The sequence below is a fragment of the Megascapheus bottae genome, chromosome 1 (assembly GCF_031878675.1).
Source record: "Megascapheus bottae isolate mThoBot1 chromosome 1, mThoBot2.hap1, whole genome shotgun sequence".
NCBI classification, from domain to species: domain Eukaryota; kingdom Metazoa; phylum Chordata; class Mammalia; order Rodentia; family Geomyidae; genus Megascapheus; species Megascapheus bottae.
In genome coordinates this window covers 77,973,105-77,996,269 of record NC_143509.1, presented here as the reverse complement: position 1 = coordinate 77,996,269, position 23,165 = coordinate 77,973,105, and the positions used below count along the sequence as shown (strand labels likewise).

The 23,165-nt window shown below is 34.1% G+C and overlaps 1 protein-coding gene across 3 annotated transcripts in view; it reads left to right on the top strand.

The window, feature by feature from the left end:
* The window catches only part of Epha3 (EPH receptor A3), a 295,261-nt gene that overhangs the window by 165,727 nt on the left and 106,369 nt on the right, over positions 1 to 23,165 (top strand). For all 3 annotated transcript variants that reach the window (XM_090347706.1, XM_090347698.1, XM_090347716.1), the window contains exons 4-5: positions 13,337 to 13,492; positions 14,226 to 14,561. In XM_090347706.1, the coding sequence (XP_090203832.1) occupies positions 13,337 to 13,492; positions 14,226 to 14,561 (492 nt within the window). The remainder of the gene's footprint in view (positions 1 to 13,336; positions 13,493 to 14,225; positions 14,562 to 23,165) is intronic.

Sequence of the window (23,165 nt, the reverse complement as noted above, 5' to 3'; positions counted from 1 at the left end):
TCTGTCATCTAGAAACTTTGCCCTGGATTTGGAGTAATAGTTTTAGCCTTTTACTTATCCTTAGCTGCCAGAAAAATCATCACACAGAGGAGAAATTGGTCAGTGCCAACATGATAGGACAAGAAACTGAAAGCTGAAAGGATCAGTATTTCTTTAGCAAAAACTGTGTACTTACTGAGAAATGATTCAGAAAACTTGGGAATTTCAAAGGCACAAATATTTTAAAATGTAGTAAAAGAAGTCTTCTCCCAGAAGTGAGGCAAGATGTCCAAGGACAGCGGCCAAGTCTGGAAGTGTTTGCTGGTGCACGTGGCAGCCTCAGAAATAAAATGTGACCATATTAAGATTTGGAAGAGTTAATGTAAATGAAGAAGTGGAGGCTTCAAGACACAAAGTCAGGGGTAATCATATCAGTTAGCTCAGAGCAAATCTATTCAACTTCAGCTCTTAGAATAAATACATTAGTTTTAGGAGACAATAAAGATGATAGTGGATTTAATATGACCGGATGAAAAAATCAACCAAATGGAAAGAATTGCTCTAGTTTACCTGTGTTTTTAGCAAGAAGTTATATTGAAATTAAATATCAATGAAAATCTCATAAGGCACAAAAAGATAGTTGGAGTTGTTGAGTATTGAGCAAAATAGAACTGGAAAATATGTTGTTCTTTATGTATTTCTTCTTACAAGCAAGAATATCCATATATATTTTTTAACAAAGAATGACTATATTATAATATTCCAGGGAGAAATAAATATTCACTGTAGGTCTAAAAGGAGAAAGCTATGAAAAGTAAATGGGTTTTAAATTTTCTTATATGTATTGACATATCAATGTCATAGATTTGAGAAATAATTGTAAGGATGATTCAAACATCCAATTAATTAATTAATATTGTTCAATTTTAACATATAGGTAAAACTTACACTAACATTTAATTCTCAAGAAATCTAGTTAGGGTTCTTTTGTATCCATTTTGTGAACCTCAGTTCTGTAGGGCCTTTGAAACTTTTGTGGTTAAATAGCTGCAAATGGGCTGCATCAAGAATTTTTTTATACCAGTTCTGGGACTTGAACTCAGGGCCTGAGCACTGTCCTTGGGCTTTCTCAAGGTTAGAGCTTTATCACTTGAACCGTGGCACTGCTTCCAGCATTTTCTATGGATGTGGTACCTAGATATCGAACCTGGGTCTTCCTGCATGCTACCACTCGTCCATGCTCTCTTTTCCCCTGCATCAAGATTTGTAATAGAATAGTTTGAACCTGTGTTGCTATTAAACCTTGCCCATTGGAGTAATATCTCCTAACAGTCTATCAGCCCTGAAATTTTACTTTAAGCTGTTGCCCAAGGGTATTCAAATGTTTTTGATCTGCCAATGATGAATCTTTTTCTACTTTGTCATAAATAGTATATATTCACAACAATAACAAAAAAGAAAACGATCCTTTTACTGTGGGTTTGTGCTGGTCCTGAAACTTGCTCTTGGATCTTGTGAACTTGCACTCAGAGGTTCTGAGCTCCTGCTCAAAGTTAGCAATCTACCACTTGAGCCAGAGCTCTACTTCTGGTCTTTGAGGTGGTTAGATGGAGATGACAGTCTTTCAGACTTTCTTGCCTGGGCTGGCTTTGAATGGTGATCCTCTGCCTCCTGAATAGTTAGAATTGCAGGTGTGAGCCACCAGTGCCTGACCATAAAATGATGTTTGATAGAGTTCATGCAGCACAAGCTATCTGTCTTTGGAGCCAACTATCCAGTTCATGTGGAAATAAAATTCAGCATTCTAGCATAATTTATTGCTATATTCATAAAAGACACCTTGATTCTCTAACGTGGCCAATTTCACAAATATGATTTTATTAAAAGCTATTTATGACTTGATTGTGTTTGTCTGAAGATCCATATTTGTGCTAACAAACTGCTTGCTGTCAACAAAAAAAGCCTATGTGACAAAAAGGAAGACTGCCATTTTCTCTTACATGAATACATTACAATTAGTATTTTCCCTTCCAGTGCAAATATTAGAAGTGCCTCACAATTTCCCATAACAAATTTTCTGCTAGTATTTCAGTTGAAAATGTCAAAGCAGCATATCTAAACCATTACTCCTATGTTATCACTTTTATTTCGATACTTTCCTGAAATCAAGAATTAAGGAAATTACCCAACTGCTCAAAAAAGTTTAGATACCAGTCTTTTCTCCAGAGATTGTATGAATTTATTTCTACCAGCTTTATTGAGATGTATTCATGAATAACATTGTATATATTTGTGGTTTATTGTATGATGATATGTATGTATGTCAAATATATTTAGGTCATTATATATGACATATTTATTTATGACATCCATATATATTTGTATTTAAATATGGAATTAAATACATATATGACATAAATATAATATATACATACACCGTATATATGGTATGAGATAATTCTGACAGTCACATAAACACATCTCTTGCTTCAGATAACTACCTGTTTTTTGATGTCAAACTTCATGCTTTTCTGGACTTATCAATATTTTACACAAAATGTACCCCAAATGAATGAATGACCATATTCATTTTCTACCTATGCCACATTATTTCTGACGTGAATTGTTCAGCAGTTTCCCATCTGTTGCATTCCTCACTCAGTTCAATGCGCTTTCCCCATAGGAGCAAGAAGGAACCTTTGAAATGTAAATCTGATTATGGTGTAGTTCATGCATGAAACCTTTCAATCACTTCCAGCAACACTTAATGTATTAAAACAAGCCCTTAATATATAATTTCCCAGGTGCTCATGTTCTAATTGGTCCATATGCCTCCAAATTAATTTGAGGCTCATGTATCCTGCGTTCTATCTCCATTCTTTCTTTTAATTTATTATACTTTTTAACTTTTTTCTATCTCAAAGGTCTCATCCAAATACTCACCCTTCCAGTCTTCTGAATTATTGTTGTTAGTATATTACCTCAAACCTTCAATTGTTTGTACATACCAGAGAAAATAACGCTCACTTTAAGGTTAGCAAGAATAAAAACCACAAATATTACTATTCAGTCGGAGATGTATTTGCCTCTTGCCTTTTATAATCTAATTTAAAATATTCCAAGTTTAGTAGCATGGCAATTCAAGTGACAAAAACATCATGAATTCTCTTATACAAACACATATAGTCAAGTTATTCCAATTTTAGCATGAGGATACCCTCACACTCTGTGCCTTTTAAGACAGCAACATTGTACCAAATCTGAGGTTGTATAAATTGATCACATAAGGGGAGCAAAGCCATCAGACATCTCTTTTTTGTGGTTGTTGTTCTGCTTTTTTTTTTCTTGTTTAATTTGTTGGTCATTGGGCTTGAACTCAAGGGCTGAGTACTGATCCTGAGCTTTTTTGCTCAAGGCTAGTGATCTACTATTTGAGCCAAAGCACCATTTCTGGTTTTCTGATGATTAATTGGAGATAAGAATCTCTCCAATTTTCCTGCCTAGGCTAGCTTTGAATCACAGTCCTCAGATTAAAACCTCCTGAGTAGATAGGATTACAGGCATGAGTCACTGACACCAGGTTTCACATCATTTCTATTATTGTCTTCTCAATTGTGTTCCAAATTCTTATATGTCCTAGTTCTTTGGAATGCCAAAAATAAGTGGAATATTTTAATCTTTCTTTTATGCTATTTTCTCATGGTTCTATTGTCTCATCCCTTTAATTTTCTCCTCTTGCATGACTTTAAACTTTATCCTTTTTATTGAAGTATAATTTCTCAAGTTAAATGCTCAGTTCTAGGATATCATAATTATAAAGATAATTGTCTTCATCTCAATGCCACTTTAAAGAATGTGAATGTGTTGATAGCATATCACAAAGACCACGTTGTTTTAATACCTTCCCAAGACATTCCTTTAATTGTTTTAAAAGTTGCATGTTAATTAGAAAAGGACACTCTTTTTTTTTTTTTTTCATTTTGACACACTTGAAATGTCACAGAACCTAATTTTGCCCTGGAAATAATAGTGGTGTACTGGAGCACAATATTGTGCTCACACACTTCTGAGGCAGGTACTCTACCAGGTGAACCCTACCCTCAGAAATTTCAGCTTTACTTTTTTTTGAAAGAGACTTCCAAGCTGACATCAGTCTGCAATTCTCTTGATTTCTAACTCAAGATAAATTAGAATTACAGGCATGAGCCATAAAACTCTGCCTTGGGGCTGGGAGTTTGGCCTAGCAGTAGAGTGCTTGCCTAGCGTGCATGAAGACCTAGGTGTGATTTCTAGGCACCACATACATAGAAAAAAACTGGAAGTGGTGCAGAGGCTCAATTGGTAGAGCTATAGCCTTGAGAAAGTCCAAGGACAGTGCTCAAGCCCAGGACTGGCAGAAAAACAACAACAACAACAACAACAACAAAAAACCTCAGCCTTGAAAAACTTTGTTTAGAAAAAGGAATATAGTTTTTCTACTGAATTAAGATGAAATTCATTTTATATAAATTGAAATAATACTATAAACTTGCAATTCAATGGAATTATGAACACCTTTTTTGATAGTTTCTGAAATGATGGCTAGTTTAAGGTCTAGCTTGCTCAGCTATAAATTCTACTAATCTTTGAATATTTATTTGGGAAGATTTTAAATATGAGTTTGTTATAAAACCCATTTATTTCCACTTAGTGAATCAATTTAGGAATTTCTTAAATAGAAGTTCCAGATATTATCTTGAACTTCCCATAAATTACTTAAAGACAACAGTAAATGAAAAAATAGACCTTAGAATTGAGCTAACTCACTTTAATTTGTCATTATTGTATTTTACCAAAAATACCTTAGCCCTGAAATAAAGAAAATATTAAGTTCTTTTAAATGGGAGACCTCTCCTTGTTGATATTGTTATCTGATAATAAACTGGAACTCAGTTGTGTAAATCGCACATGATGCAAACCAAGCCATGGGATTTCATCCATAAAATAATATCATTTCAGTTATTTTACTAAAGACAAAAACTAAAAAATAATGAAAAATTTGTGGAATTAAGTTTGAATTAAGTTAATTTGAATGGCTATTTATTTTTTTACTTTTTATATTTTATTTATTGATATTATAAAGGTGATGTACAGAGGAGTTATAGTGTTTCTGGATTCTGTTGGGTAGTATTTTATTGCGGTTCTTTGCACCTGTGTTCATTGAAGAGATTGGTCTGTAGTTGTTTTATTGTTGGGTCTTTCCCTGGTTTGGGGATGAGTGTGATATTAGCTTCCTAAAATGAGTTTGATATGGCACCTTCTGCTTCTATTTGAATTGCTATTTCTTCAAAATGTGAATTGATAATTTAATATAAACTCATCGAATACCTCTAAGTTAAGGATTTCTATTATCTTATAAAGATGGTACCTTATCTCCATCTCCAGATGGCCACCTTTGGAAAGCAAACAATTAACAATGTAACAAAGATAGCAAGTCTTGATACCCTCTTATAACTCTGTCTGTTTATGCTCCATGTGTCTCATTTTTACAGTTCTTTTTTTAAAATTTGAATCCTGGATTCTAAACACTGTGCTATGTTCTCTATAATTTTTTACAAGTGTGGGTAAAATCATTTGATAGTAAATGCATGAAATTCAAATTAGCACCCACCAAAACTTGAAGCCAGCTGTAATTTCTTCCTACCTTGCATTTTTAAAAAGAAAATGGAAAGACAAAGAAAGAGGAAACTGAGTGCAACTGGAGCAAATGCTAATAAAAGGATGATCAGTGTGTGTTTGTGCATCTGAATATGTGTGTAAACAGTCTTGAGTGAATAATTATCCAGAGTCTAGCTCCACAAACACCATGCACATTTAGATTTAGTTAGATGCTTCAGGTATTCATGACAGGTACCCACTGCTGAATTCACACACACACACACACACACACACACACATTGATTAAAATGTTTGAAATTCATGGTTTATATGTAGTAATTTTGCCTTGAAGTCCTCCAATTGTCTGTCATTATATAAATGCTATATCCATTTCTGAATTGGAAAATGCAGATTACTAACAACAGAAACACATTATATATATATATATATATATATCATGCTTTCTTCTGCAAAACACATGCTGTGAGCATTTGTCCATGTGCAGCACTATTTTGAAAATGCATGACATTAGCATAATTTATTCATGAAAATATGAATATAGCATCATTCATTTAACTACTTTTCAAGTTTAAGTAATTATATCTTTCTAATTTTCTAATATGACAGATATCATTGAGCATATATCTTTACATAGATGAGATTACACAGGTCGAATTGTTCTGTGTATATTCATTTACAATGGGTCCTTTAGAAATCAGAGATTCTACGATTTTTCAAACAATTCTATCTCAAACTGTTACTCTGTATTGTATTTTCCAAAATTAAATTGATGACACTAGTTCTGTTTTTCCAAAATTACATTATATAGATAATTACATTATCTGATTGCTTACCCACCCCCATAGTCTAGTAATGACTTTTAAGAGTAGGGTGAGGGCAGCTCACCCACAAGAGAGAGCTTTAGGGAAAGAAGTGACTTCTTTTCTCCAAGGACCCTGTAGGAACAATTTGCTAACAATTTCCAGCGATGTGGTAGTAGTAAGAAAACTTTTCTCACTATTCTGAAAACTTTCACAGGGCTTTTTCATTGTTAATAAATCCTGAATGTAAACCTGGGTCCTAGGCATTATGACATTCATCATAACAGCATGGAATAAGAATGATGTCCTCCCTCTCTTCTCCTCCCCCAATTTCCTCCTTTGCTTCTCTTCCTCCCTTCTTTCCTCTCCTTTCCTTCCCTTCCTGTCCTCTTCATCCATTCTCCTCTTTTATCATCTATTCATTACATGCTACTTATTTCTCTGAATATATTTCATGCTATATGTTGATAGCAAAGAATTTACATTTCTGCTAGTGCCACGCTGAGGATATCCCATTCTTTAAACATGTCAAACAGAAAAGGTGCCAAACAACAAAGTTTAGGACCAGAGGATCTGAGCATTCTCTTTACAGTGAATGTACACTAGACCCGTTGCATTTTTACTGGCACCTGTCTTACTAAATCTGATGGGACACCAACTAGCACAGAAAATTCTTGTTGCTAAGCTATGTTTAATCTGTACCCGATTGTGATTGATGGTGTTATGTTGAGTGGTGTGGTGGCATTTTGCCTTAGGGCTCTTTCATTGAACAGAGGAAGGAACACAAGAAGGAAACACTTGATCATTTTGTAAATGCTGCACATTGCAGGCTGGTCTAATGACTGAACGTAGCCACTTCCAGTGTATTGAAATGCTCGAGCCTTGCCTTGTACTTCTATTCACATGGCAAAGAATAGAGTTCCTGTAAGATTGTGGAGCGCAACTCATTTTTTGGAATAAACAGCTGCTATGACCTTGTACAAGCAAATAAACCCCGTCAGTTCTGGAATTCCAAGGCCAGGAAATCATCTGTTTGCTAGTGCCAGTTCTGGTTATTACTTTGTGTTTATGGCTGGGAATTGGCGATGTAACCCTGTGTGTAGGAGCAAAGTTCTGAATGCTAAAAGAACCCTATTTACCAAGAGCTTTACTTTTTTAATTTAAAGTTAATTCAAATTGAAATGAGCCTTTTAACCCTTAATTAGGACCATGTTTCTTCTAAAAGTCAACCACATTAGTCAATGGAGACAAAATTCACTTTGCAAGTGAAAGGCTGTCTACTCTCTTTCAACAGTAGCCACCACAGTTTACTAACAGCATTTGTTTTCCTCTCACAATGGAGACTTTATCCATTCTCTGTATCAGTAGCTAAAACCCATCAATTACAACCTGGGGGAAAAGTGTGCAGCTACTTGCTTTGGGAAGGAAGCCAAGATTCTATCCTGAAGCTCTTCCATAATTATTATTCACTGTAGAGCTCATGCTCCCTTGCTCCTTGTTTCATACTTTCCTTTATTATTGTCCACAGTAGGGAATGTGTTATTTTATCAACCCTTCCTCCCCAAAGGGGCCTGCAGTTTAGTTCCTGATTTATCACTTCGCATTCATTAAGATGAAACCAGCAAGTTCCCAAAATATCTCTCATTCATCTACTACCAATTGGTATTATTTTGGCTTCCTTCTACTATGGTATTGATTTTTTTAGTGCATCTTGATGGCAGATGAAAGTTTGTCAGAAACCTCATGTTATTTGTTCTATAGTGGCCCATCTCAGGTTTGTCATTAAGTTTGAGATTTTATTCAGTAATTGAGTCATCATATTGCCACTAATTCTACACAAAAATAGAAAACATGTAAATGTAAATGATTGTTGTTTTTGTTCTTGGTCATGGGCCTTGAATTCTGGGACTGGGCACTGTCCGTGAGCTCTTCATCTCAGGCTACCACTTTACCACTTTGAGCCACAGTGCCATTTCCTAAATTTAAATTAGGAAAAACAGGCAAGGAAATCCTCACTCCAAACTAACGTCAAAAAAATGCAATCTTCTCTAAGCTCTATTGTAAGCAATACTGTGATTCTTTTCTTTGCCATTAAGAGTATAAACTCATGTATCATCTTATCTTTTTTGTAATTAATTAGTGTGAACATTTGGACTCATTTTTTAAGACTTGCTTTTATATCTTTTGAGTCACATAAGATACTCAAAATTCAAATTACTAGTTTTTTTTTGTTTTGTTTTTTGTTCTGCCAGTCCTGGAACTTGAACTCAGGTCCTGGGCACTGTTCTTGGGCTTTGTCTTCAAGGCTAGCACTCTACCACTTCAGCCACAGCACTACTTCTGGCTTTTCTATGTATGTAGTACCGAGGATTCAAACTTGGGTCTTTGTGCATTCTAGGCAAGCACTGTACCACTAGGCCAAACCTGGTCATAAAATTGCTTTTGTTTTATATCCAAAGTATACAAATTTGACAGAGCAGCATCAAGAATAATTTCACAGAGTTATTTGCAACTAAAAGTTTTTTAATTAAGAATCAAAGCACAATGAAATTTTGTTGTTAAAATTGCAGCATTGAAAAAAAAATTGCATCAATGTGTTTAGGACTTACCTTAAGACTCTACTATACCACACTTGGGCATTTTTTCCAAAGGCAATCAATCAACACTAAAGAAAGGCAGGCATACACATATTTCTATCACAGTACTATGTGCATTTTTATATAAACGTGTAGTAGAATTAGTATGGTGAACAACAATCTATGATTGGATAAAGAAAATGCATAGGTGTATCAGATTTTATATTATATAATATATATATCAGATTAATATATTTGCAGGAAAATGAATAGAACTGGAAGTAATCTGATTTCACAAAATAAGCCTCATACCTCAGCTTTTTGAGCAGTTACTATTATGAAAATGAGCCACCAGGACCAGCTTTTGGCAAAATTTTTGTAAGAGGAGTGTGTGTATGTGTGGGGGTGTGCATGTGTGTGATCTTTTCGAAAGATAGAATTTTTTTTAGAAAGCAATTTGTCTTCTCATTTATGCAATGACTAAACTATGTACCCGTTGACTATTTCTTTCTTGAATACAGGAAAAACACAACAAAATCTTTCACTTCACTTTCAAATACATTTCTTTTAGTTCAAGTAAGAAGTTTAATTCATTTCTTTGTTACAATACAGTTTTTACAATACAGGTTTTTTTATTTTTGATGGCTAAGTTTAATTCTTACATAATGTAAAGATATATTTTCCTGTGTAGATAGTAGTCCTGCAATTCTGGAGACCTAAATAACTTTTGCATTTTGTAGTGTCTGACCTGAAGATAATTTGGAGGAAACTTAATCCATAGCAGTTATACTTCAAACAAGGCAGTAGAAATCTATGGAGGACAAGCAGTTGCATGTTAGTTGTATAGGTAATGAGCCCATCATCTGCTCAGTGGTAGACACTGCTAGATATGGTGTATATCACATTGATTGGAAAGAACGCCCATCGCTGAACTGCTCAGGATCTTAGCTAGGATGCATAGTTACTGAACATAGAAGCTCGGGGTTATTTATAGAAGAGGAAGTCACTATGCCATCAGCCACATTAAAGTTTGCATATGCCTCATCAGGGAGTTTAAGATAGCATCTATTTAGTATAAAGATTAGATTAGAACTTTCATTTTAAATTAGACTCGACCACTTCTCTCACTTGCATGAACCCAAGTGAAGTACTGGGATAAGAGGAAGAAATATCAAGGACTACTTTATGAAGATAATAGACATATAAAAGATTCCAAATAAATGATCATGTCCAATTTCTAGGAACTCTGTCATAATATCCAATAGGATTTGGGTGTATGCTCTCTGATGTTTTTAATGGATACTGATTTAAAGCCATGAATTATGCTCTATTTATTTATCATTATATAAAGATATGAGACTGCCACATTGTGGTTTAAAATCTAGCTTACAAATGGAAATAAAACCCAACTTTTGGATTAAATTTATGATAGTTTCAGAGATGTAAATCAGAGTTCTGTAATTGTTGCAGTAGGATTTGAATATGTATATGTTCAATTTAGTTAGATATTATTTTAATAGTATTTGCAAAGGGAAAATTTGAAGTTCTAAATCCCTTTTTTAATACTTTATCCTGAAATGTGTTAGTAATTTGTGATAGGTAAGAAAATGAAATCATGCTTTTAGAGAGCAGCTTGCTTATAGTGTTTGGTTTACATAAAATTAAAAATGTAAAATAATAACTTCCTTTCTCCATCTACAGTGCTGGGATTTCTTAATCTTAAGCAAATTTTCTATTTATTTCTATCTATGTCTCTCAACTTTCCAGGCTATGAAATGAGTATGTCATACCCTGAAAACCAAACTGTTTGATTAAGTAGATGCATGAGAAAGTCAAATCAAAAGATCTAGAAAAATTAAAATGTTATTGCAGTCTTTCATATTTTTGGTATTTAGCCATCAATGAACATGTGAATTGGTAGTTGAACCTATTAATTCACTGTTAAATATTACAAGATGCACCTCTATCCTCAGTAATGTCTGCTTAACTTTCCAGGCTTCATTGCTCTAGGTATAGAAAACACATAATGGTGAATGTGATTTCTCAGAATCCTTTTAGCTAAATTATGGCTGCTTTTCTTCTTAATTAGAGTTCTCTATCTGGTTTTATAACTTAAAAGTAGCTTTACTACCAGTGAAAGTACATATTGCCAAAATGACTTAAGCAAGAGTTTATATTCCTGAGGCAAGAAATTTCTAGATTGGTGTTTCCTTGGCTTGGAAATCATTGTGTGTAAACTGCTCTAATTTCAGCCCTTCTGTTTGTCATCAAGTTTAGAGTCATTTAGAATGACCTTAGTTTCATTTGTCTGATTCCTAAGAAAAGAAAAAGATTTATTGATAATAATCATTACAGTTTGCTTCTATTTTTTCTGCCATACTTTTGGCCTAATTTTGGCTATTGATTCCTAGATGCCACAAAATCTCCTGAGCCAACAGTATTTCATTAACTAACAGGAACCAGGGTTTGATATTGGGAGAAAAATCAACAGTGGTGGCTACATTTCTGCACATAACACTGTGCATTTTCATATTGGTCTATTTGTGCATTTAATTAACATTCTTCGTGACCATTTTCTACTGTGTTCATGATCTATTTCAAATAGCACTCCTGTGGAATCCTGTTGAAATCCTCAGTAAGAATAGTGTGTTTCTTTAATGTAGCTTCTTAAATGTCTTTGCCCATTTCTGTTCCAAGAGTTCTTTTTGTTTTAGGGAAAATTGTTTTTTAATTATCATTAAATATTTTGTAGTGTTATAGGGTTTGAATCCATGGCCTCACACTTATAAGTTAATTGGTCTACCACTTGAGTCATGCCTCTTTCCTTTTTGCTTCAGCTATATTAGAAATTGTTTAGTTATTTTTCATAGTTTTGTACAGGGTAGCCTTATTCTACTTATTCCTCTCAAAAACTAGGATACAGGGTTATAACAGCATGCTTTGCTTATTGCTTCAGTTAAGTTCTAGATAATGTTTTGTCTATGCTGGACTCAAACTGTGATTCTCAAAATCTCTACTTTGGAGTAGCTGAGAGAATTAACTGGATATTAATAAAATCTGAATCAAATATTACCTTGAATAAAATTGATACTTAACCAATATTTATTACTATCTGCACATGCTTCTAAATATCCATTACTATCATCTACTCTATAGTTTCTGGTCATATTTTAATAAACCATAGTTACTAGTTTGAGTCACATTCCTTTTTCTTTCTTCCTCTATTCCTTGTTTTCTTTTCTTCTTTCTTTTTAGTCTTTCTTTCTTTCCATTTTATGCTGGATCTGAGAATTGATCTCAAGGCTCTAAGCTCTTACTGGGCTTTTTTTTCATGACTGGTGGGAAATAATTTTAGAAATCATTGAAATCTATAGAGACTCCTTTCTATATAAATATCTTCAATTGTCAATGAAATATGAATCTGAGTTCTATAAGTTTTAATAATTATTGACTTCCTAAATGAAACCTAAAAATTGATACAAGACTATTCCCCCAAATAATGTGAAACTTCTTCTTAAGATTGTTCATTATCACTTATTGCACAAAAGGGAATCAAATGAAAGAGCTCAGTATTATGCATTTGCGTTCAGATTGAGTTATATCAGAATAGAGGCTTAGTAGAGTGTTGAATGGCCAGATAAAAATCAGTGTTTGATAACTCACTGAATGAGATTACTAAGAATATGTTATTTGAAATATGGCCAGAAAGAATGATCATGTAATAAATGAACTCTCAAGCTATTTCAGATTTAGTTAGGGAATGTATTCAAATATTTATTGTAAGCTATTGTGACAAAAGGTAAGAAATAACTTTGTCAAGGAAACAATAACACATGTGAATAATGTATCAAGAACTTTAAAATATACAGGAAGCCATTATTTTTTCCCCTTCAGTTGCTTACAATTTGTAGGACAAAGCTGTGCACTCACAGAGCTGCTAAGAAACAAATCAATAAACAATATACTGCTCACTGCAGGGTAGAGAACATACACATTGCATCATGTTTTAAAAAGGGAATGACTGCAAGGAGACATGATTTCTCTTTATTTTCTCCACAAATAGTCCAATGCCAAGCAAAGCTGTGAAAACACAAGCTGGAAATTTCATCATAGTCTAGTGCCAAAATAACCTAAATATTGTGTATGTAGAGGGGTTCCTTAACATTTGGTACAAATTGAAATGATAGTTGGTCATATTATTTGCTTCTGTAAATTCTGAGAGAAAACAAACTGATTTTGATTCATAAGGCATTCCTCCTGTAATCTGTGTAATGCAGTCCCTAAATTATCTGCAGAAACTTAACGATACCCTTTGGTTTTTAGCTTGTCAACCAGGCTTCTACAAGGCTTTGGATGGTAATACGAAATGTGCCAAGTGTCCACCACACAGTTCCACCTATGAAGATGGTTCAGTGCACTGCAGGTGTGAGAATAATTACTTCCGAGCAGACAAAGACCCTCCATCCATGGCTTGTACCCGTGAGTAGTTCTGCCGCAACCCATGCTTCCATATTTGGTTTGGTTTATCTTCTTTTTCCTATGCTGGATTTTTGTTAGCATTGTTTTGTTTTGCTTTCATTTTTCCTCTTTTGTTTCTGTGTGTGTAGATGTTGAAAGCATTTTTCCATTTCCTATCCTTATTTGTGTACAATGAAAGCTTTCTCTGCTTCCCTCTTCATGCTTTGCTCATTCCAAATGCCACATGGATCGCACAAAATAAACTGGTGTTTAGAAGCACTTCCTGCAATGCAACTTTGTGAAAGAGAAAAGTTTTCTCTATCTTCTTTCAGGATCTTGCATTACATCTGACAGGAGAGGAGTAGTTATAGGCAGTGAATTTATGCTTTCACATTTCTATTCCCTCTTACTATCTATTGGTCATAGGTCACAGGGAGAAAACGACTAAGATTTATAAAAGCAATATCAAAGTTTTCTTAACTATTCCCATAGGCATTGAATTTAGTGGTGGGTTCCTTTGTTGGACAATGGGAATGTCAACCTTGACTCTAAACTCCCCCATTCATACTGCAGGGAGGACAGAGCTCTTGAATGCATGAGTCTGTAATCTCATGGATCCTCTAAGGATGAATTAAAAGTAGATAATCATGACAAGATGGTTATTTACCTCTTTCAGTTCATTATAAATTATCTCTTGCCCTTGTAGTGGAAAGTAGAAGTGAAGCTCATTAATCTTTGTTGAACTACTTTGCAGGACCTCCATCTGCACCGAGAAATGTTATCTCTAATATAAACGAGACCTCTGTTATCTTGGACTGGAGCTGGCCTCTGGACACAGGAGGCCGGAAAGATGTTACTTTCAACATCATATGTAAGAAGTGTGGGTGGAATATGAAGGAGTGTGAGCCATGCAGCCCAAATGTTCGCTTCCTCCCTCGACAGTTTGGACTTACCAACACCACGGTGACAGTGACAGACCTCCTGGCACACACGAACTATACTTTTGAGATTGATGCTATTAATGGAGTCTCAACACTCAGCTCCCCACCAAGACAGTTTGCTGCAGTGAGCATCACAACCAATCAGGCTGGTGAGTACACCTTTTCGGATGTTTCTAGTTCCTGTGGGCTATATCCAACTAAGCAATGGTTTGGACAGCTAGCATGTGAAAAAATGGTATAGAGAAAATATTCAAATGAACTTTTAACTTTTCCTACTATTATGTTTAGTCAGTTGTACCATGCTGAATTAATAAATTATTCAGATGAGAATAAACTATCTATCTATATATTCTGTGTTCTCACTTAGGGATGACAACCACATTCTTTTATTATATTTTAGTCAGATAAACTTTATTTCTGGAGAAGATGTGACTTAAACTGATATAGATAGATAGATAGATAGATAGACAGACAGATAGATAGATAGAGCTTATCCTCATATATATAGTATATTTATATATTTTTTCTCATAAATATACACATACATATCTGTATATTATGTTATTTAAAAACCAGATTATTCACATTAATTCCCAGCAGAAGTTCTTAAATACATAGGGTTCTGAGATAAGAAGTTACAGAGTTACATTTTCAAATTATGAAGAACTTAATATGCTTATGGCTGGATTTAGTTTAAGTAATGGAAGTTCATATGCTTTCAATGGGAATCACCCATTGCTCTGAGGATATGAAGATATGGTGATATCTGGAAAGCAGGGGTTGTTGAAGTCTCCTATTAGCTGGAAGAGGTCTAATAGCAGCCAAATAGTAGCTGACTCTGTCACAGTTGTTTTAGTTCCTTTGCTGGCTCAGGAAGGTAAACACACCTCCCCTGGATACACGAGATGAGATGTGTTTTCCAAGGCTGATGCATTCAATGTGAATTCGAATGCATTAGGGTAACTCCTGAGTTAATTTTTAAAATGCTCTGGCACTATTAGTTCTAGCATATCCTTCTGATCAGAATAAAAAGGCATCTATACTGGTTAATTTCTCAAATTTGCTATGTGGTGCCTTAAACTCAGTATTTCATGTCTGCCTTCAACCTTGCCATAATGCAGAAACCAAGAAAGTAAATCCTAGCACAAGTGCAATTATTAGAGTACTGTACAAACATCCCCCTCCTTTGAGAGACTTCTATTGCTGCCAGGTTAATGACAAATGTTTTCCATATAAGCCCTGTCAAAATCTATTTTCTTCTGTATGTACATATAATCATGTATATGTAGACATTCATGTGCATATTTACATATAAACACACACATATATATAGAAACACATCAGTACAAGTATATAGATATATAGATATAAAACATCTGTGTATTTATATCATATTTTTCAGATTCTAAGTTTATTTCCACATCTTGTTCTTGCCTTGCTTCTCATCCATATAATGATGACAACCACATTATTTTACATTATCTTATTTGTGCAGAAGGTGTGACTTCAATGAAGTAGCGCTGAGTCATTAATCTTATTTACTGATTCGTATTGCCTGACTTGAAACCAGATCCCAGTCCCGACAGCATATGCTCTTTTTTTTGCTTCAGTAAATGATATTTAACCTTTGTAACTAATGATATTTAAAATTATGTATCAGGTTGATTTAAATGCCTTCTGTGAGAAAAAATAATTTCATGAACACCTTAATGCTGTTGCTATCTATTGTATGATTATGGATGAGCATCTCCATTGCACACAGGAATTCTATGAAGTTGTAATGATGTGGTAAATTGTTTTCCTGAATCTTTATAATCTAAGCTGATTTACTACCTTGTATAAGATGAAAGCATCAATCTGTGTTATAATTATCTCTTAACAAAACCATATAAAAACAAGCAAAACCCCTTCATTTCCTATTTTTATTCCCTATTTTATACCTATCTTATTTCTGGCTTATTTCTGCTTTCTGACTTTCAGGCAATGCATTCATCAGGAAACTAATAGATCCATATAGATATAGTGAATGAATCTAGGTAAAGTGGTAGCCAAGTGCAGGGCAAGACCTTAAAAAATAAAAGGAGTTGATGCTTTGGCCCTCTGACCTGCAAATTGCTCTGGATGACAGATTCAGCAGAGAGGATCTCAGTTACTATTCCTAACCCTATACTCATTTAAAAAATAATCACAAATTTGTCTACAATGTGTGCCACTAGGTGTTGGATGGATTTATTTCAGGGTATCTGTATCATTTTAAATGCTTGGAGAGATAAAAATCTTCCTTCCATTTTCACATCTCTAGGGTAAACTATCTAAGCACATGTTTTTAAATTGTATTTTATTGTCAGGTAATGTGTAAAGGGTTATAGTTACAATTGTCATGTAGTGGGTAGTTTACTTTTTGAACACTGTACAATTTCAAGCAATGCCATTTCTATTGGGGCTGTTTCTTTGTTTTGCTTTATTCTTGTTCTCATGAAGGTTAATGAACTGACAGCCTAAAAACAGTATCAAAAAAATAAAAATATCCTACCACTAGAAGGCTATGTAGTCTTGATAGATAGACTACCATGGTGTTTAAATTCCTTCTAGTGTCTTTATCTCTGACAGGGAAATAACAGGCAAATGTGAAAGTGTCCTTTTAATTTAGTTTGTGAGACTGAGTTCACTGATTCTTCTCTGTATTACACTGTAAAAGCTTTGTGATGCCCACTTGATAAGGTGCCTTCTAAATTGTAAAGAATTATGTGGTAAATTCAGATATTAGTTCTCAGCTTTCCATGGTAACCCAAGTATGTCAATGAAACAAAAAGCATGGCTTCCATATAGAGATCGTGTCTGTTTATTCCATGAGTCAGAGATAAAGGAATAATTATAAATTGCAAAACAAAATCCTTAAAGGTACAGCTCTTGTAACTAACTACATTTTCTTTCTTAGAATAGGTTTCAGTTTCAGGTGTAATCCACCTTCATTATGAAATCCACTTTTTTCGAATGTCTTGTAGTAGGAAGGATCTCAGAATATAGAGAAGAGAACAGAGTGGTGGCATTTCTAGGTTTGTAGGAAGGATCTCAGAATATAGAGAAGAGAACAGAGTGGTGGCATTTCTAGGTTTGTCTCTGCTCCTAAGTTACTTCTGGAAAACGTGATGATCCCAGAAGCTCTTCTAATATTTCATTGAGAGGCTGAGGTTTTGAGTAGTTCCCCATTATAGCTTCACTGCCATCTCCACATTCTGTTCTTTCTGCCATTCTGTGATTGACTCATGGTTTGGAGCTAAGAAGAGTAATTCAGCTTAGGAGACAGAACATAGTCTTGCTTGGTTAAGCCAACTAGAATAAGGAACATTCTGCAAGAGATTCTTATCATTCCCATCCTTCCCTAGACTTCATCCTTTTCTAAGGTTGCTCTCCTGGCTTCTTAGGAACATTCTGCAAGAGATTCTCCTAATCATTTCCAACCTTCCTGAGACTTCATCTCTTCCTTTACTTTCTTATATCCATTGAATTACCAGGTTTTCAAGACAATGAAATATAAGAGTGAAAAGAAAATGTTATGTCCATTTTCTTTACATCTAGTTTCTCCCATGTGTCCTCAACTCTCTACCATTATAAAAGAATGCTTTCTCAAGCATATCTCCCTCCCTTCTAACATTCTTAATAAGCATTCTGTCTCCTGATTTCTGTCTTTGTCATGAGTTTTTCTTTGTCCTCAAGAAAGATACAAATAATTTAATGATAGCAGCTAGTACAAAAACATACAGAGAGAATAGCATGTGACCTTTGTAAATGACTGACCCTTCAAGATCTCTAATATTTATTTAATATTCAATCAAACCTTCAATTTTTACATGATCTTTGGTTCTCATTGTGTTCTTTCATTCATATTCCTTTTACTTGCTGGCATGATTTCTTCTTTTCCAAGAGCCAGTAATAATTCCTTATTTGGTTCTTTATTTTAAACCAAATGCCATTGTTAGGAAGACTAAATTTCATAAGGGCCTGGCAGATGTCCAAATGTTCACATTTGTATTTGCAATATTTAGGACAAAGTGTTCTTGTTATTACTCAAATATTTATTGAGTGAATTAATGATTAATAGAAAGTCCAAACATCCAAAAGTAAAAATATACTCTCCCTCAATCCTCTTTTTATTATTTTCTTCGTTAATTGGCCTGTTTTCTTCTTGCCTACCACTGCACTTTAATAACTTAGAAGGAGGCATTTGAATTATCTATTCTGTATTGTTTACATTGAAATGTAGTCACATTTGCTGATTTTTCTTTTCAATGGTTTTGATCCATATAGTGTCTTCATGTTGTGGGAATTAAAAATTCTCAAAAACACAGGGTCCCAGTGGCTCATGCCTGTTATCTTAGAAACTCAAGAAACTCAAGATATCTGATGATCACAGTTTGAAGCCAGCCTGACCAGGAAAGCCCATGAAAATGTTAAACTACACCAGAAGATCTAGAATGGAGCTGTGGCTCAAGTGATAGAGTGCCAGTCTTGAGCCAAAACAAAACAGAACAAAAACAGCAAATCAAATAAACAAACGAAATCTCAGAGATATTCCTAGTCTGTGAGTTCCGGCTCTTATTTTAAAATGTATGAGTCATAAATTCAATCAAAAATAAATTTTTAGCTATTTGAGTCCTTTTCTACTTGAATTTTTGATTACCCTGATTGTTGATGTTAAAGTACTACCAGTCCCAGAAATGTTTTGTCTTGGAATTCTGCAATAAGATAAACTTTGGCTTGAAACTTAGGTAAAGGCCATCATGTTTCTCTCAGTTTACATTTAGATAAAAGAAGTCTTTCTTTATTCTCAGGCTTTTAGAAATATATATATCATTCCATATCAAACCAGCACTTTGTTTTTTCATGATCTCTCCTCCTTAAAATTTTTGCTGTAAGGAAACATATTTTGTACATTTTTGAACTCTAATTTATCCTTCTTCCAACCTCTATAAACACTATTCCAACCTCAGCAATTTCCAAGAGTAAACTGACCTTTTTACTTCTGAATGTATTTGTATAGTTTTCTATAATAAATTTTATTTGTTTATGTGTCAAATACTATAAAATAATATATGACTTGTATACCTTCTGATTTTTCTAAAATTAGCAATTACCATGTCTTATCATTCTTCCCCCTATCCTTTTCTGTTGTTAATAACACATTACTTATTTATTGGTCTCTCACATCATGTGATTGGGGATTTGGGGCTGAGGTCTAGATCTGTTAAAGAATTTACTAAGGGAGGGGTATCAATGTTCCAGAAGTAACATACTCATTATCTGACAAATGTTAACTGTAACCTCTCTATATATCACCCCAAATAAAAAGTAATAAAAAAGAATTTGCCAAGGGGATAAAATATAAGGTAAAAAAAGAAAAAGTTAAGAAATAAATTTACATATTACATTAAAAGAGTGAATCCAATGTAACAGTGATATTCACAAGACAATTTGTTGGAAACAAACTTTACCACTTGGGAGGGAGTGGGGGAAAGGAAAGAGAGAAAAACATGGGAAGTGGTAACAATGTTCAAGAAGTAATGTACTCACTACCATATGAACATAACTCTAACCCTTCTATACATCACCTTGACAATAATATAAAATAAAGTAAAATAAAATAAAGGTAATTTACTAAGAAAGAAGGACGGTAGAAATAAAGATTTATTAGACCACTTATAGAGGAGAGATAGGGCCAAAAGTTATACAGCTTAGGAGACACTGGATCACACTCACATGGGGCAGAATCTCTTCTTAGACTACATTTTATTGGTTATTTTCTATTTTGTAGAATCTACTGATTATCTCTTCCTTGCAGCACAGTTTAAATTTTCTATTGGTGAAAAGATCTTGAGTTTTGGCTTTCCTATCTGTTATATCTGGCTCATTTCCCAGCTTTAACTCACTTATTCAGTTCACATTGACGTTGGTATTTCTTGTCACCATGCCATCTTAAATGTGGCCTCCTGTACAGTGTAGGTTTTATATCTTCTTACTCCTAAACAGTTCAGTAAAAATTTCCATGTATATGAAAGTCTTACATATTCTCAACAGATATACTGAATTCAGAACAATTACAGTTTTCACACAGAGATTTTATCTTCAGTTATTTTCCAACCTTTGTAAATTATCTCACCACAATCCGTATGTTCCAAACAAATTAGCATCTGTTTGCCTTCAGCAAGTATCTCTGATAGAGTTCTAATTTATACTGATGAATGAATACATTTCTGTGCAATAAGATCAGATACAAAATATGAAGGGAAGAAGATCAATTCACAATTATAAGCCCTTAGCAGTGCCTGATATGTGACAGGAATTTTTTAATTGTATTTTATTGTCAGAGTAATGTATAGAGGAGTTACAGTTACATTTGTCAAGTAGTGGGTACATTACTTCTTAAACATTGTTACCCTTTCCCATGTTTTTCTCCCACCTTCCTTCCTCTCACCCCCTTCCAATCATCTTGGTTTTTCCCTCCCCTTCCCTATTTCAAATAAACAAATAAATGTATATAAACTATAATAGGTACCAATGTCAAATACAGTAACAACATGAGATAAACCATAAGGGGGAAAAGAGAAAAAGGAGTAACTTCATATAGTACATTGAGAACAGCAATCACAATGATAGACCATTGGTTTCCATATCTTGAAGTTCAACCTAGATAACCAGATAGATAGATGATAGATAGATAGATAGATAGATAGATAGATTGATAGATTGATAGATAGATAGATTTTTAGCTATTGTGATCCTCTGCCAGAAGAATCCTAAACCTATACTAATTATTACAAATGAGGGTAACCATGGTGCCTGTATGTCTTTGGGTCTGGCTTACTTCACTTATTATGATTTTTCCAAATCTTTCCATTTTCTTACAAATGGGGGGATGTCATTCTTTCTGATGGCAGCATAGAATTCCATTGTGTATAAATACCACCTCTTCTTGATCCATTCATCTACTGAGGGATATCTGGGTTGGTTCCATATCTTAGCTGTGGTAAATAAAACTCCAGTAAACATGGTTGTGCTAGTAGCTTTAGTATGTCCTTGTTTCTGGACATTTAGGTAAATACCCAGGAGTGGGATTGCTGGATTATAGTGAAGCTCTGTGTTAAGTCTTTTAAGGAATATGTTGAGGGAATTTTTATCATTCTGCATATTTTGTCTTGTTATTCTGCAGAAATTGTTCTTATTCAAAGCAAAAAGTAAGTTATTAAATTTCATTTTCTACTGAAACCCCATTAACTTACACAAAGGCATGAATCAAAATAATGGAGATTTTCCTATCCTAACCTTTAGGAGAAATCCGTGCTACCACCTTTTAATTTTGTGATAGAAACACTCTTCGTTTTTTTTCGAGCCAAAAATTGCTACCTAGCACATAAAAGAATTTAACTAGAATTTTATATATTTTTTAATTAAAAAATAAGATTGTTTTCCTGGGACTATAACTCAGAACTTTGCTACTCATGGATTTTAATCAGTCAATAACTTACAAGTTTAAGAAATATTTTAATAAAAGTTATTTTATCTAATATATGAACACAACATTAATAACCAATTCACAGGATTTCAGATGAAGTTTTATTTCCTTTTTAGAAATTTTTTTCACTTATGCTCTGTGGCCTGTGTTCCTTCATGGAACAAAATAACATCAGACATTAGTGAAAAATAAGTAAAATTTACTAAATCTTAAATAAATACCTACTTTTAAAAATGAACCCCAAAGCTAAAATTCAAAACTAAAGAAGCTGCTTGTTAATATCCTCCTCCTCCTCCTCCTCCTCCTCCTCCTCCTCCTCCTCCTCCTCATCGTCATCATCATCATCATCATCACCATCATTATTATTCAAAGATAAGGTTATTTCTCAGTTTTGTGCTTAAATATTACAAAATATGCTTTCCCTATCTACCTTATTTTCATCTGGGAACTTAGAGGCAGGCTACATACATCTCACAGATGATTACTTTGAGTCAAAGACAGCTGGGCTTTCAACTTTCTGAGGAAGTTGCTTATCAAAAGATGGTATTTGCTGTGAAATTATACTCAAGTAAATTAGACTCTAGAGAATCTCTATATACTTTCCATGATACAAAGGAAAGAATTTTGTAGCAATAATTTAGTTCCTCACAAAATAAAAACATAAAGAAAAATCACCTACCAAATTAGTGAAGACTTTACTAATGTACCTTGCCTTCTATTCTTCCCTCTTTGTTTCCTTCTATGATTAGCAAATGCTAACACTTGCAATGTTAGCATTATATTTTTTTCTTTTTGTAATCAAATGAGTCCAGCTCAGGAACTCAAAAGGAACATGCATGCTACAGAGGCCCTGGTGTCTGAAGTTGAAATTGAGACAGATACCTGTTTCTTCTGCATAGGTACCTCCGCATCTGGAGATATCATTCTGAAATAATATGTCACAGTGGCTCAGAAGCACTCCATGCCATTTAACACATTAATGATGCCTTTCAGCCATCACATCCTGATATGGAGGCAAGCTACACATCTACAGGATGAGCAATAAGCCCAATAGAAGCAAAATTATATATTATCCTGACAGCTATTCAGAACCTGTAGATGAGCATAAAACCATAACAACATGGCACATGTGCTAATAGAAACAGCTGGGAGCTTCCCATAGTCTTCATTTCTGATCTTTAATACAATTCTGATGAATGGAGAAACTTTGTGTCTGGAGGTATATAGTTGATGGTTGCTACTA